Here is a 15179-nt window from a genome sequence, read left to right as displayed (position 1 = left end):
CAAGGGAGGTGGCTCGTTCTGCGCTGAAGCTCTCAATAGCCTAGACCCAAACGTCACACATAAAAGCCCCAGGCGGTTCGTCGTCTAATGCGTTCTGGCGCTTTGCTATCAAAGGCCACGTTCTCGGCTCCATCCAGCCTCCACTGAGGACAGCTGAGATGGGAACTCGCTGATCCCGGGGCCCGTTCTGTGCCCAGGGACTGCTCGAAAGTGCACTGTCCCCTAAGGCCATCTACCAGCATGCTGCAGCCCCGCCTGCCTGCCTGCCCCGGCTTGGCCTCTCTGCCTGCAGCTTCTGTGGAGGCTGGTGTGTAGGATCCAGCTGTGCCACCTCTGGCCTCCCCTAGAGCTGCTGTCCGGCCTCTTTGCAGCACTAGACCAGAGCAGAGAGGGCTGGGCTGCAGCCCACAATCGGGTCCCGAAAGCTTAAGAGCCATGCCAACTCTTCAGAGAGGCTAAGGAATGAATCCTCCACCCCCCCTTTGAGGCAGGCAACCTTGGCTCTGTTTTACAGAAGGGGGCCAGAGAGCTGAAGGCCCAGCTCCAGAAAGTGACATAAGAGCTCAGTGGTTTGTGAACTCACCCAGGAGGTGGGAGACCCCCCGGTTCAAGTCCTACCTCTGGCTGATCGTGAGAAGGGATGTGAGCTGGGATAATAGGCAGCAGGTTTAAAACAAACAAAAGGCAGTATTTCTTCACACAACGCACAGTCAACCTGTGGAACTCCTTGCCAGAGGATGTTGTGAAGGCCAAGACCATAACTGGGTTCAAAAAAGAACTAGATAAACTCATGGCGGATAGGTCCATCAATGTCTATTAGCCAGGATGGGCAGGGATAGTGTCCCTAACCTCTGTTTGCCAGAAGCTGGGAATGAGCAACAGAGGATGGGTCACTTGATGATTCCCTGTTCTGTTCATTCCCTCTGGGGCACCTGGCACTGGCCACTGTCGGAAGACAGGATACTGGGCTAGATGGACCTTTGGTCTGACCCAGTAGGGTCATTCTTATGTTCTTATGGACCTACCACCCCTCAGGTGACTGCCCTCACCACTAGGCTGTAGAGTCATTCTCATTCCTTTCTGCCTGAATTAATATTGAATCATTACAATGGAACAACTGTGTACATCCCATAGTCCACTGGTCGGGGCACTCACTGGAGAGGAGTAGATCCCTGTTCGAATCCTTTCTCCCATGGGATCAGGTTTGCCATCCTTGCCAGTCCAGGGAACTGCTAATCTGGCATTTCTGACAACGAGGCCTAGTGGATAGAACCCTGGACTGGGACTCAGGAGACCCGGGTCTTTTCATGGCTCTTCTGCTGAGTGACCTTGGGCAAATCACTTCCCCTCTCTTGCCTCAGTTTCCCCATCTGTAAACTAAGGGTAATAATACTTGTGTCCTTTGAGACCTACGGCTAAATGGAGCTAAGTCCTCTCATTTGTGTGTATGCATGTGTAAAAATAGCTTGTAACATCGGACCCACCACGTCTTACTCACCTGGCTTTAATTTTAAGGCAGCATTTAAAGTATTGGAGTCCTTGGTGTGTTTTGCTGTTTTGGTGACATGTTTAAAATCTCGCCCACCGTTTCCTGCAATCTCCCTTGGTCGGGTTGTCAGGGCTTCAGCCCTTGGAGCTTGTTGGACAAACTGTTTTCTCAAAGCCCGGTAGATTTCATTCTTTTCCCTCTGATCAGATTCCCCAGCAAGAAACTTACAAAGAAGGACAGGAGTACTTGTGGCACCTTAGAGACTAACAAATTTATTTGAGCATAAGCTTTCGTGGGCTACAGCCCACTTCGTCGGATGCATAGAATGGAACATAGAGTGAGGAGATATATATATACACATACAGAGAGCATGAACAGGTGGAAGTTGCCATACCAACTCTACGAGGCTAATTAATTAAGATGAGCTATCATCAGCAGGAGAGAAAAAACTTTTGTAGTGATAATCAAGATGGCCCATTCCAGACAGTTGACAAGAAGCTGTGAGGATACTTAATGTGGGGAAATAGATTCAATGTGTGCAATGGCTCAGCCATTCCCAGCCTCTATTCAAGCCTAAATTGATGGTATCTAGTTTGCATATTAATTCAAGCTCAGCAGTTTCCCGTTGAAGTCTGTTTTTGAAGCTTTTCTGTTACAAAAATTGCCACCTTTAAGTCTGTTCCTGAGTGACCAGCGAGGTTGACGTGTTCTCCGACTGGTTTTTGAATGTTATGATTCAAAAACATTCAAAAGCTGGTTGTCCCACTTGAATCCAACGATAGGGAGCCCACCATAACCCTGCCTCCTAATGCTCCGTATCCAGGAGCCCTGGGAACGCTGTAAGGCTTGGGCTGCGCTACAGAGTTAGGTGGATGTAAGGCAGCTTATGTCGAATTAACTATGTCAGTGTGTGTGCTACAGCCTTGCTCCCCCCGATGTAAGTGCCCTACTACACCGACATCATAACTCCACTCCCCCCCCCCCCCCCGAGGCGTGGGACTTCTGCCGGTGTAGTTAGGGCCACGCAGTGTCCTGTAGACACTTACTTACACTGGCGGTTGGCCAAAATCCTTGTCAATTTCACGGCTGTGAATTGACAAGAAAGGCTGGTAGGTTCCCTGCTGTGAACGCTGTGCCTGGCTGGCAGCTCCGGCTACCTGCTGGGAACCAGGCTACTTCCCGGCTCCCAGTTCCCAGCCGGGCTGCTGCCTGGGCTCCCCGCTCTGAGCCCGGGGAACGGAGCTCCCAGAGCTGTCAGAGTGCTGCTGCTCTGCAGAGACAATAGCAGTGTGAAAGTTACAAGTATGTCAGTTTCACTGCTGGCAGGCTCTGTGCTGTGAAATTAGGGTGACCAGACAGCAAGTGTGAAAAATCGGGACAGAGGGTGGGGGGTAATAGGAGCCTATATAAGAAAAAGACCCCAAAATCAGGACTGTCCCTATAAAATTGGGACATCTGGTCACCCTATGTGAAATTCAGCTTTAGCGGGGGCGAACGGGGTCACAGCATGGGGCTGTCACTTGGGCGTGGATGGGGGCTCCAGCCGTGAGCCTCGTATGACTGTCAGTGCCCCACGCTTGGCTGTCAGTTCCCCACAATGCCCTACTTTAGTAGGTACAAACACTCCTGGTGAGGACACACTCCAGTGGCAGGAGGAGGGTTGTGTGGACACCAACAAACGACTGAATTACCATGGTGGCTGTAGGTCGACCTAAATTAAGTCCACCTCCTTGTTCTTACAGCTGGTGACAAGGTGGACTTTGAAACTGCGTGGCAGGGTTAATGCTTGGTTAGTCACCAGGAGAGCAAAACACCTGCTGTCCCGGCCAGCAGCTTAGGCTGCAACATGTGGTTTTGTTTGTTTCCCCCCCCCCCCCCCCCCCCCCCCCCCCCCGATGTATCCAACTTAGACCAGTTATTTGTCTGACACCTGAACTACACCTGTGTAACCAGTTTGGCTGCTGCACCTTCCTCCCAGCTGCGTGCAGTACGGGGCGCTGTGTGTGTCCTCCAGGCATGCTGTGTCCTGCTAAGCTACCGGGGGTTTCCCAGCACACATCGATAAACAGCATGGCCTGCTGGGACACACCTCTGTTGAGTCACAGTTGTGTTGTGAAAAGAGCTGCTGTGTGATCACAACTAACACACTGGTTACAAAACGTGGCTGTACTTAGAGGTGATGGGCTGTTCTCCAAGGATCTCTGACTGCTCCACGAACATTTAAACCTCACCCCGACCCTGTGAGGTGCGTTGCCATTAACCCCGTCTGCAAATGGGGGAACCAAAGTCTAGATAGACTCAGGTTGAAATTCTCAGAAGTGGCCTCTGATTTTGGGTCCCTCCATTTTTGGGGCACCCACCATGGAACAGCTGGTCCCTGACTTCCAAATGTGTCGGGACGCCCTGTCACCCACTGATTTCCCCTACAGCCTCTGAAAACCCGAGTGTCCCAAGCTCTATGGGGCAGGAACTGTCTCTTTGTTTGTGCAGCCCAGTGGATCCTGGTCTTGTAGGCGCAACACTAATACAAATAACAATAAGTCAGGCACCCAACATTTAGTATCCTGCAGAGATTCCTGAACAGAGCTGGGAACAGAACCCAGGAATCTTGACTCCAGTCCCCTGCTTTGCCCATGCCTGGTGCGGACGCTTTCCTTTGGGAGGCATGACCCATAAGCGGGCCTAGTCGCACTGCATTACAGCCATGCGCCGGCCCCTTGAGGTTCACAATAATAAAATGTAGAGATGGAAGAAGACCCGTAGGCCTGGTCACCCCATTTTGCAGGTGGATAAATTGTATGTTAAGCTAGTGGCGGCAGGCTCCTTCTAGAACTGGGGGTTCTATCGTGTCTGACCACTCCCCCAGATTTCAGAGAAGGGGTTCTGATGAATGGGTCCCCCCTCGCCCGCACACGACGCTCGTGGTCCCCATGCCCTGGTTCTCTTTGCTTCCTTGCAGATACCAAACTGTTGGAAAAGTCCAGCTTGCTGGTGCATTTCACAGAGAAGCTACAGGCTGAGTCCTTTGCTCTCCAGGCCCCTAGGTAAGTAGAATGGCTCTGACTTCTTCCTCCTCAGGCATGGAGAAGGCGTGACAGCTTCCCAGAGCCAGCAGCACCGGGATGTATCCCCGCTGCCCCTACAACGGCTGCACTGTTATCTTTGGAAGTTCATAGGCAAGAGTAGCTGACCCTTTCCCTGGTCCCTCGCAGCACCGAATGCCTCTGACTAGCGGAGGCTGTCCGTGCCCTGGGGAGGAGGGGCTTTCACAATCAGACCTTTCTTCCTTTCCAACAAAAATCCACTGAGTCAGCCAGACACCAGTTCCTGGCTCCCCAGCTGAGTAAAAGTGGGAAGTGGCTCAGGATGGACAGAGCCACGCTTTCTCCTCTGTCAGTGCTAGGGTGACCAGAGGGCAAGTGTGAACAATCGGGACAGGGGGTGGGAGGTAATAGGGGCCTATATAAGAAAAAGCCCCCAAAATCGGGACTGTCCCTATAAAATCGGGACATCTGGTCACCCTAGTCAGTGCTGAGCAGCTGCTGTTGTCTTTCAGAGGAGACGTTAATAACTTAGTGATCTGGACCATAGAGCCCAAGTGACTTTTTTGCAAGAGTAAGGGGAGGTTAAGTCTGGGCGCCAGGCCAGATTGCATTGTGGGGAATTACGTTCTGCCTTCCTAGATCCCCTCTGCAGCTTCAGTTTGATATGTTTTGCTTCTTCACGTCCCGCCCCAAACTGCGGTGTGTTTCACAGCGGCCAATGTTCCACCCCAGAATCAGCTGCACTGCAAGAGGTGAACAAAGCAATCCTCCTGCGTGCGGGTGTCTCTTGCTCTCTCACCCCACCAAAATCTGCGAGCCAGATTCTGCCACGCTTATTCCAGCAGACAGTGGGTCGGGGCACAGCATCTGGTCTGATCTGGCAATGGTAACGTTGCACAGCTAACCTTTAACAGCAGTTCCGTTATGCAAAGATAAATATAACTGGACTTGCCTTGGTTACACGCACCGCAAAATCTGCGGCATGTGCGACATAGCGTGATTGACGTTGCAGCAGGAGCTCTTGGCTTTTGCACTCCCTGACTTTCAGACGGCAAAACGGGTATTTTTAATGTTGCATTAAGAGCGAGGTCTGCATTGAATATCCAGGCTAAAGCCACGGAGAAGCCAATTATCCTGTTTGTTTCATTAGGCCCTCGGCGTCACACCTCGTGGAGGGCAGCGGGGGCAGGAGAGAGCATCTTTGCTACAGGCAGTTTGGCTTCACAGAGCAGAAACACCTGTGTTTACATTAGGATTTTCAGCTGCAAAAAAGCAGAAGCTGGGCTGTTTCCCAAGGAAACCTGCGGGTGTGCTGAAGTTTATTTTTTTTAAACGAACGAAGCAAAACAATTCATTGCAACTTTGCCCTCTCTTTCTTGCACACTGCCCCAGTGGAATTGCCCCTCTGCCTCAAGAATTTGCCGCGTGCTCCTGGGGAAGGCAGATCTTCATTAAACTCTGCTGCACACTCAGCAGCTGCGTGCTCAGAAGTGACTTTGGTTTTGTTTTTTAACCTGCTCTGTCTATAGGTCAGGGCGGGAAACCAATGGCTCCGTGCTGGAACCAGGCTTGGGCTCCCCAGAAGCGCTGCAGACCCTGAAGATAAAGTGCCAGGGGCAAATTGCGGAGATGAAAGGCGTCAGTGGGGAGGTACGTAGGGGGAGGGAAGGTACCGAGTGTCAGCTCTTGCGGCCCTGGGTTGTCATTTGCCCTGGGTTTGTACAGCGCCTAGTAGGGGCTGGTGTCTATATAGAGTTGCCAATGTTGTCTTTCAAAAATCTGGAACTGTTTTCTTAGCCCCTGCATTGCGGGGGGGGGAGTAGCCTGGGCCCACCCGTGTCAGGGTGGGGTGCCCAGTTCCATATAGGGTTTGGGGGGGGGGGTGTGGAACGGACCATGTTGGCAGTTGAGGAAACTTCCTCTCCCTGCAGCGGTCAGGCTGTCTTGGCGGCCTGGGCCCAGCTCCGGGAGTGACCAGGGCGGCGGGGTCGGGAGAGGAGTGGAAAGAGGCACCCGTGAGTACAGCCCCCTGCTGATTTCAGCCCTTTCAGCAGCCCCGTCTGCTTTCCCTGTGCAGGGCCGGCTCCAGGCACCAGCCCACCAAGCTTGTGCTTGGGGCGGCACCTGGAGGGGGGCAGCGCTCCGGCCGCCAGGGAGAGCTGGGCCACGGCCGGGCACGCCGCCCTCCCCCCGGCGCTCTGGCCGCCCTCCCCCCGGCGCACTCCCCCCCGGGGCGGTGAGCCCCGCTCTGGCCGCCGGGGGGAGAGCCGAGCCCCGGCCGGGGCTCGCCGCCCTCCTCCCAGGGCTCCGGCCGCCTTCCCCCCCCCCCCCCCGCGCCCTCCCCCCGGCCGCCGGGGGGGGGGAGCGGAGCCCCCGCCGGGGCTCGCCGCCCTCCTCCCAGGGCTCCGGCTGCCCTCCCCCCCAGCCGCTGGGGGGAGAGCGGAGCCCCCGCCGGGGCTCGCCACCCTCCCCCCGGGGCTACGGCCGCCCTCCTCCCAGGGCTCCGGCCGTCCTCTTCCCCCCCCTGGGGCGGCAAAAAAGCCAGAGCCGGCCCTGTCCCTGTGCAGGGCCTGTTGGCGCAGGGGGGGTCAGTACTCCAAGGGTATAGCCTCCCTGCTCTCAGGGTCTCTGCCAACGGCCCCAGCCGAGGAGCATGACTGCTGGTTGGTGGCTACAGCAGCAGTGGGAGAGGGAGGTGGGCGGGGAGCCTGTTCCCAGGGCCGACGAGAGGGCGGGGGGAAGCCGGTACAAATTACCGGGGCCCGGCGGTCCGGAAGGGGGCCCGGGCCCCGGCTTCCTCCTCCCCTCTCGTCGGCCCTGTTTAGCCGGTCCGCCCTTGCTGGGGGGCCCGAAAAAATGTTTTCACCGGGGCCCGAACCCGCTCTCGGCGGCCCTGCCTGTTCCTGGCAGCCGAGATCACCTGCACAGAGCCCTGTCCGCATCCCCTGCCAGACAGAGCCCCCTCCTGACTCCAGCCTTTCAGTGTGGCCCCATCATCCCTTCGTGCCCCCCGATAACCTTATTGCACCCCCCTAGTTTGGGAGCCTCTGTGCAATAGGTACAGGGGGTCCGTAAATCACAGGCCTGATTCTGCATTGCAGCCTTGTGTGATTTTTACAAACTTTCGAGCATGGGAAGGTAAGGAAATCACCACGCTGGCTTTGCAGAATGAGAACATTTAAAAAATGCTGAAATCTGGGAGAAAAGCTGTCTCTTTAAATAAGAGACGTCCCTTGTAATACGGGACTGTTGCCAGCCCTATGGCTAGGCACTGCCCCTAGTAAGCGCGGACTCTGCACTTGCAAAGAAGGCAGGGCGTGGTATTGCAGAGCGCTCAGCTTTGCTGGATTTATTTATAGGCAGCAGGTTTAAAACAAACCAAAGGAAGTATTTCTTTACACAACGCACAGTCAACCTGTGGAACTCCTTGCCAGAGGATGTTGTGAAGGCCAAGACTATAACAGGGTTCAAAAAAGAACTAGATAAACTCATGGAGGATAGGTCCATCAATGGCTATTAGCCAGGATGGGCCGGGATGGTGTCCCTAGCTGGGACTGGGCAACCAGGGGATGGATCACTTGATGATCACCTGTTCTGTTCATTCCACCACAGGCACCTGGCATTGGCCTCTGTTGGAAGGCAGGATACTGGGCTAGGTGGACCTTTGGTCTGACCCAGACTGGCCATTCTTATGTTCTGTAGCACTATGGACAGTACCATTATGGAGGTTGTAGATTAGAGAGCAACTGGGGAACCCGTCTGCAATTCTGGCATCTGGAAAATCACTCTCTACAAGGAGCTCCCAGACTTTTTAGTTTGTTCCTATAGCTTGGAAATGGCTTGTTAATAGGAAAAGCAGGCTGAGTACTATAGGCAGTGGTTTGGTAGCTGTGTCAGTCACGGGATGTTCGAGAGACATGGTGGGGGAGGCAATATCTTCTGTTGGACCAACTCCTGTAGGTGAGAGAGACAAGAAGTTGGTCCACTAAAAGATAGTCTGAGTGTTGTCATGCAAGTGAGCAACAAAAAAACCCAATCTGTTGTCATTCTTGTATCCCACCGCACACACCACAATCTCAGGTGGAGTCCGGTTTATTACTCAGACCAGCTCTGCCTCGTGTGCTCCACAACCCTTGAGAAAGCTATGTTCACAAACGTGCGTTTCTCTTTGGAAGATCATCTGGCCTTTGAAATCTCTCTCGTTTGCAGTTGGCGTATCGAATTATTGAACTGAGCAAATTACTCAAGGCCAAAGAATGTAAACTGCAGGAGCAGAAAACAAGGTAAGGATGCTTCCCAAACTCCTGGATGCACCTGATTTAACATGGCTTCCTTCCAGTGCGTTTCTCCTTGGGGCTTATTTTATAGGGACACTTGTTTATTTAACCAGCATGAGGGGGCAGGTCTGCTCTACAAAACTGGCCCCTCCTTCCCCTACAGACCTCCTCCTGTGTTGGAATCACAATCTGAGCAGCCAACTTTAATGGCAGTAAATGTTTACTACTCTTCAGTCCTCCTAGCCCTGCAGAGATCACCCAGCGAGCTGGGCGTGTGGCAGAGAAACCTGTACAGTGCATGCCTCACTCTAGCTAGTTACCTGACTTTTAGCCTATGTTGTGTTTCCCCTTCTGCCTGATCCACAGAGGATATGAGTCTGCTACAGTTCCCAGCTAAGGGACTTAAGCCTTTAGCTCAAGCTGGAGAGGTGCATGCTCTCAACTCTGGAGGCCCCGGGTTCAATCCCTGGTGGTGATCATGATGGCAGTTGCTCCAGTCTAGGAGCTCACTTTCAGGGGTGCTGATAAAAGTTTGGGATGCAAGTCGGGGGGAGCCCATTCCCTAGAGTGCTGTCTCTTGGTTTGGCTCAGGCTGGCGTCCCTGAGCGGGCGGTTCTCTGAGCTGGAGGCAGAGCATCAGCAGCTGAAGGGCCGGGCGGAGGATCTGGGCAGCGGGAACTCCGCCAGGAAGGCGGAATACGACGCGCTTCGCGAGCGTTACCGGCTCCGGGATGGGGAGCTGCGGCGAGCGGCCGAGAAGGAGCAGGAGCTGATTGAGAGCCTGGTGCGGAAGAAAGTGGAGGCTGCCGAGCACCGGAACAAAAAGAACGAGAGGTTGGTTAAGGGTCTGTCGCTGCCCAGCGTATGAGAGAGACTCGCCTGGGCTGGTGGGGGGCACAGGGCATGCAGACCCGGAGGGGGATGCTGCTGCAGAGGCCCAGGGCAGGAGGGAATTTTGCCCAACCCTCCTCCACTGGAAGGATGGACCCTGCAGTGCAGGGGATTGGAGCAGAGGATGGGGGCAAGGCAGACCATGTGCAAGGCTCTGCTCACAGTCCCTGCGGCTCTGCCTGCCCCCTGGAGCGATGGGTTGTGTCAGTGTCCTGGAGCGGGGAACTCACTGGCTGAGGCCAGTGGGAGCCCTTGGGTGGGATTTTGCAGCTGATCCAAAGGCCGGGGGATGAGGTTATCAGTGGGCCATGGACGTGCCATGTGCTGGCTGTCTAGCGAGGGTCATGGGGCCAGACAAGCACCTTAGTATATCTGAGTGACTCTCAGCCTTTAATGACCTTATCTTCCCAGCCCCCCTATGAGGCAGGGCTGGGCTGTTATTCCTGCTGTACGGATGAGGGAACTGAGGCACAGAGCGGTTAAAGGACTGACCCAAGGTCATACGGGCAGTCTGTGGCAGAGGAAGGCCTTGAACCAAAGGTTCGCATGTCCCAGGCCAAGGCCCTAACCACTGAGCCATCCTACTTCTTGAGTCTGGTTCCTTCTGCTGATGGAAATGGACCTGTTCCGTTGCCCTCTGCTTGTGCTTACTTCCAGCCGGCCGCCAGCTGTGTTGCTTCCCTGTGAGGAAGACATAAGCCCTAATAATATCGCCAGCCAAGGGAGGTCTCTAGCTCGCACAGCAGAGCGCTGCAAGGCACAGTCAACCTGCGCAACTCGGTGCCAGGGGATGGGGTCAGGGCCAAACCTAGAACTGGGTTTGAAAAGGAACAAGATGAGTTCATGGAGGGTAGCCCCCCAATGGCTCTTAGTGGGGTTGTCGATTAATCGCCGTTAACTCACGTGATTAACTCAAAAAAATTAATCACGATTAAAGAAATTAATTGCGATTAATCAGTTTTAATCCCACTAGATAATAGAATACTAATTGAAATGTATTAAATATTTTGGATGTTTTTCTGCATTTTCATATATATTGTGTTCTGTGTTGTAATTGAAATCAAAGTGTATATTATTTTTATTATAAATATTTGCACTGTAAAACGATAAACAAAAGAAATAGTTTTTTCAATTCACCTCATACAAGTACTGTCCTGCAATCTCTTTGTCAGGAAGGTGCAACTTACAAATGTCGTTTTTTTGTTACATAACTGCACTCAAAACCAAAACAATGTAAAACTTCAGAGCCTGCAAGTCCACTCAGTCCTACTTCTCGTTCAGCCAATCGCTCAGACAAACAAGTTTGTTTATATTTACGGGAGATAATGCTGCCCACTTCTTAATTACAATGTCACCTGAAAGTGAGAACAGGCATTCGCATGGCACTGTTGTAGCCGGTGTTGCAAGATATTTACATGCCAGATGCACTAAAGATTCATATGCCTCTTCATGCTTTGACCATTGTTCCAGAGGACATGCTTCCATGCCGATGATGCTTGTTAAAAAAAATGAGTTAGTTAAATTTGTGACTGAACTCCTTGGGGGAGAATTGCATGTCTCCTGCTCTGTTTTATCCGCATTCTGCCATATATTTCATGTTATAGCAGTTTTGGATGATGACTCAGCACATGTTGTTCATTTTAAGAACACTTTCGCTGCAGATTTGACAAAATGCAAAGAAGGTACCAATGTGAGATTTCTAAAGATGGCTACAGCACTGGAACCAAGGTTTAAGAATCTGAAGTGCCTTCCAAAATCTGAGAGGGATGAGGTGTGGAGCATGCTTTCAGAAGTCTTAAAAGACTCTGATGCGGAAACTACAGAACCCGAACCACTAAAAAAGAAAATCAACCTTCTACTGGTGGCATCTGACTCAGATGATGAAAATGAACATGCGTTGGTCCGCTCTGCTTCGGATCATTAGAACCCGTCATTAGCATGGACGCATGTCCTCTGGAATAGTGATTGAAGCATGAAGGGACATATGAATCTTTAGCGCATCTGGCACGTAAATATCTTGCGAGGTTGGCTACAACAGTGCCACGAGAACACCTGTTCTCACTTTCAGGTGGCATTGTAAACAAGAAGCGGGCAGCATTATCTCCTGCAAATGTAAACAAACTCGTTTGTCTGAGCGATTGGCTGAACAAGAAGTAGGACTGAGTGGACTTGCAGACTCTAACATTTTACATTGTTTTATTTTTTAATGCAGTTATTTTTTTTGTACATAATTCTACATTTGTAAGTTCAACTTTCAGGATAAAGAGATTGCACTACAGTATTTGTATGAGGTGAATTGAAAAATACAATTTCTTTTGGGTTTTTTTACAGTGCAAATATTTGTAATAAAAAGCAAATATAAAGTGAGCACTGTACACTTTGTATTCTGTGTAGTAATTGAAATCAATATATTTGAGAATATAGAAAACATCTGAAACTATTTAAATCAGTGGTATTCTATTATTGTTTAACAGTGCGATTAATCGCACCATTAATTTTTTTAATTGCACGACAGCCCTAGCTATTAGCCAAGATGGTCAGGATGCAACCCCACAGCCTGTGTGTCCCTAGCCCCTGTTTGCCAGAAGTTGGGAATGGGTAACAGGGGATGGATCACTTGATGATTACCTGTTCTGTTCATTCCCTCTGGGGCACCTAGCACTGGCCACTGTCGGAAGTCAGGATACTGGGCTAGATGGACCATTGGTCTGACCCAGTCTGGCCGTTCTTAGTTTTGGAGCTGCCTGCTGTAGACTGGATGCAGATGTCCTTACCCCTGTGTCCTCCAGCTCTGCTCCCGGTAAGGGCTAAGATTGCCTGGCTCTGCTCCCCCCTTTGCTAGGTCTGATGCAATTGCCTGAGGGCTAGGCCCAGGAGGGGGAGTTTCTGAACTCTCTCTCTGGACGCAGCCTGGCAAAGGGGACATGCAGCTGGGAAGGAGCCGCGCTGGTATATCCCAACCCCCTCAGCTTGTCTCGTCTGTTCTTGTAGGGTGAAGCAAGCCCAGCTGTCCAGGGAGCTGGAGCAGGCAATGAAGAGAACTGTCAGTATTGATGTGTAAGTAGCTGGGAGCCCGGGCGCTGACGAGGCGGTGAGACAGACCTGGTGATGCATGGTCATGCAGCCCTGCCGAGAGGTGGGGCATTCTGGGAAAAGGGAAGATGGTATGTCCCAAGAGAAGTCATTTAAGCCCCATCGCGGGAGTGACTGCATGGGTCAGGCCTGGCAAGAGGCCAGTGAGGCTAGAAACGGCTGGCTTAGTGCTGAAGAGTGGGTGTAGACCTCCGAAAGGTTCCCCAGCAGCTGTCTTTTCCCTGGGCGTGGTTAGCAGCCAGTGCCCGTCCCTGCCTCCAGCCGGAGTGCATCTGCTCCTTAGCTGCTTGCAGCTGGTTCTCCTGAGCTCATCTCCTGACCCACGTCCCAGGACGCTGCGTAGGAATCGAGGAGGCTTCTGGGTTCCGTCCAAGCAGGCGGAGAAAAGGCCCTGCTGGCGGCGTGTGCGCCGTACCGCCATGGTCAGTCCTAGTGCTGATCAGCCTGGCTTGACTCTCCGGGCCTCTCCACTTGAAGACACGGCACGACGGCAGTGTAGATACTCCCTGTAGCGACCAGAGGAGTTCCCGTCGGCGTAGGTAACCCGCCTCCCCGAGGGGCGGCAGCGAGGCTGACGGAAGAAATTTTCCCTTGACCTCGCGCTGCCCACGCCGGAAGCTGGGTCGGCACAGCTCCGTGGATTTTTCATACCCTGAGCGGTGTTGCTGGGCCGGTGTAGTGGTCGACCAGCCCTTGGCAACGTCAGCAGCCTTCCGGAGCTTAGAGACAAGCTGGCCAGCTGCTCTTCCACGTGGGTATCCACGGCTCAACCGAAACACTTTAAAAATGACCGTGCGTCCAGCTGAGAAGCTCGTTCTCTGGCCGTGGACGTGATCTGACTTTGGGAACTGTACCAATGAAGCCTGAAGCTCATGACCCCCTGTGACGATGCAGTTCTGGCGGGACCCAACTGAGAGTGCCAACTCAGGACAAATTGCTCAAACAGGGCAGTTACAGCCCAAGGCTGGGGTTTTTCCACCTCTAAGGCAAACCAAACCAGCCAGACTAAGAGGACTTCGGTCTCACCCCACTGGCTAACCGCAAGTCTCACAAGCAATCTCCTTAGACACTCCAGTTTCCCAGAATTACCACCAGTGCCACTCGTTATGGGGACAAATGGTTATGAAAACCAAGACCCCAGTAAAAGAAAAAGGTTCTCCTGATCCCAAAGGACCAAGCCCCAGACCCAGGTCAATATACAAATCAGATCTTACCCACAAATCACGCTGTTGCCAATCCTTTAGAATCTAAAATCTAAAGGTTTATTCATAAAAGGAAAAAGATAGAGATGAGAGCTAGAATTGGTTAAATGGAATCAATTACATACAGTAATGGCAAAGTTATTGGTTCAGGCTTGCAGCAGCGATAGAATAAACTGCAGGTTCAAATCAAGTCTCTGGAATACATCCCCCGCTGGGATGGGTCCTCAGTCCTTTGTTCAAAGCTTCAGCTTGCAGCAAAGTTCCTCCAGAGGTATGAAGCAGGATTGAAGACAAGATGGAGATGAGGAATCAGCCTTATATAGTCTTTTCCAGGTGTAAGAACACCTCTTTGTCCTTACTGTGGAAAATTACAGCAAAATGGAGTCTGGAGTCACATGGGCAAGTCCCTGCATACTTTGCTGAGTCTGAAGGCATACTGGCCTTCTCTCAATGGGTCCATTGTATAGCTGATGGTCCTTAATGGGCCATCAAGCAGGCTAGGCAGAGCTAACACCAGTTTGTCTGGGATGTCACCCAGCAGCATAGCATAAGTTTGAAATACAGACAGTATAGAGCCAATATTCATAACCAACTACAAAATTGATACACACATATAGACAGCATAATTATAACCAGTAAACCATAACCTTGTCTTAGACACCCCATTTGACCCCCTTTATACAAGATTTGGGTGCCACTACAGGACCTTGGTTGCAACAATGATCTATATGGTCCCAGATTATATCAATAACGTCACCCCCCCCAGCCCAGCAAGGCTGTGATTGGCCCATTACTGGGCATTCCTTCGTTCGTCCGCACCTCTCATCTCAGTGGCATGCGTGATAATTGGTCTCCAGACGGTTGTGTTGTTGAATTCCAGGTCTCCTGACAGCATAATAAAAATCAGAAGTGGAAAAACACTTCTAGTCCCTACGCCCTGGCCAGCATTTTTACCAGTAGAGAGTTGTGATGGTTCTTGGGGTGCCCAGGATGGAGAAGTAGAGAAAAGGGGTAACAAGGTGACTCTCAGGCGCTCTCCTCTGGGCTAGGCCAGCCCTGCTCCGGCGTGCAGGTTAAGAATAGATGAGTCCCCTTGAAGCATTCCCCTGCGACGGCCAGCCCCTGGCACTGGCTCTTCCTGAAATCCCAGATCCTCTGCCCCCAAAGGTGGAGCGTCCCCCCC

The 15179-nt window shown here is 52.2% G+C and overlaps 1 protein-coding gene across 1 annotated transcript in view; it reads left to right on the top strand.

Moving 5' to 3' along the window:
• ATG16L2 (autophagy related 16 like 2) overlaps positions 1–15179 on the top strand; it is a 57198-nt gene that overhangs the window by 18015 nt on the left and 24004 nt on the right. The window contains exons 2-6 of the mRNA XM_065423223.1: positions 4449–4533; positions 6063–6183; positions 8743–8816; positions 9402–9644; positions 12693–12758. Coding sequence (XP_065279295.1) covers positions 4449–4533; positions 6063–6183; positions 8743–8816; positions 9402–9644; positions 12693–12758 — 589 coding nt within the window. The remainder of the gene's footprint in view (positions 1–4448; positions 4534–6062; positions 6184–8742; positions 8817–9401; positions 9645–12692; positions 12759–15179) is intronic.

The sequence above is a fragment of the Emys orbicularis genome, chromosome 1 (genome assembly GCF_028017835.1).
Source record: "Emys orbicularis isolate rEmyOrb1 chromosome 1, rEmyOrb1.hap1, whole genome shotgun sequence".
Classification (NCBI taxonomy): domain Eukaryota; kingdom Metazoa; phylum Chordata; order Testudines; family Emydidae; genus Emys; species Emys orbicularis.
This window is presented reverse-complemented; position numbering and strand designations above follow the sequence as displayed.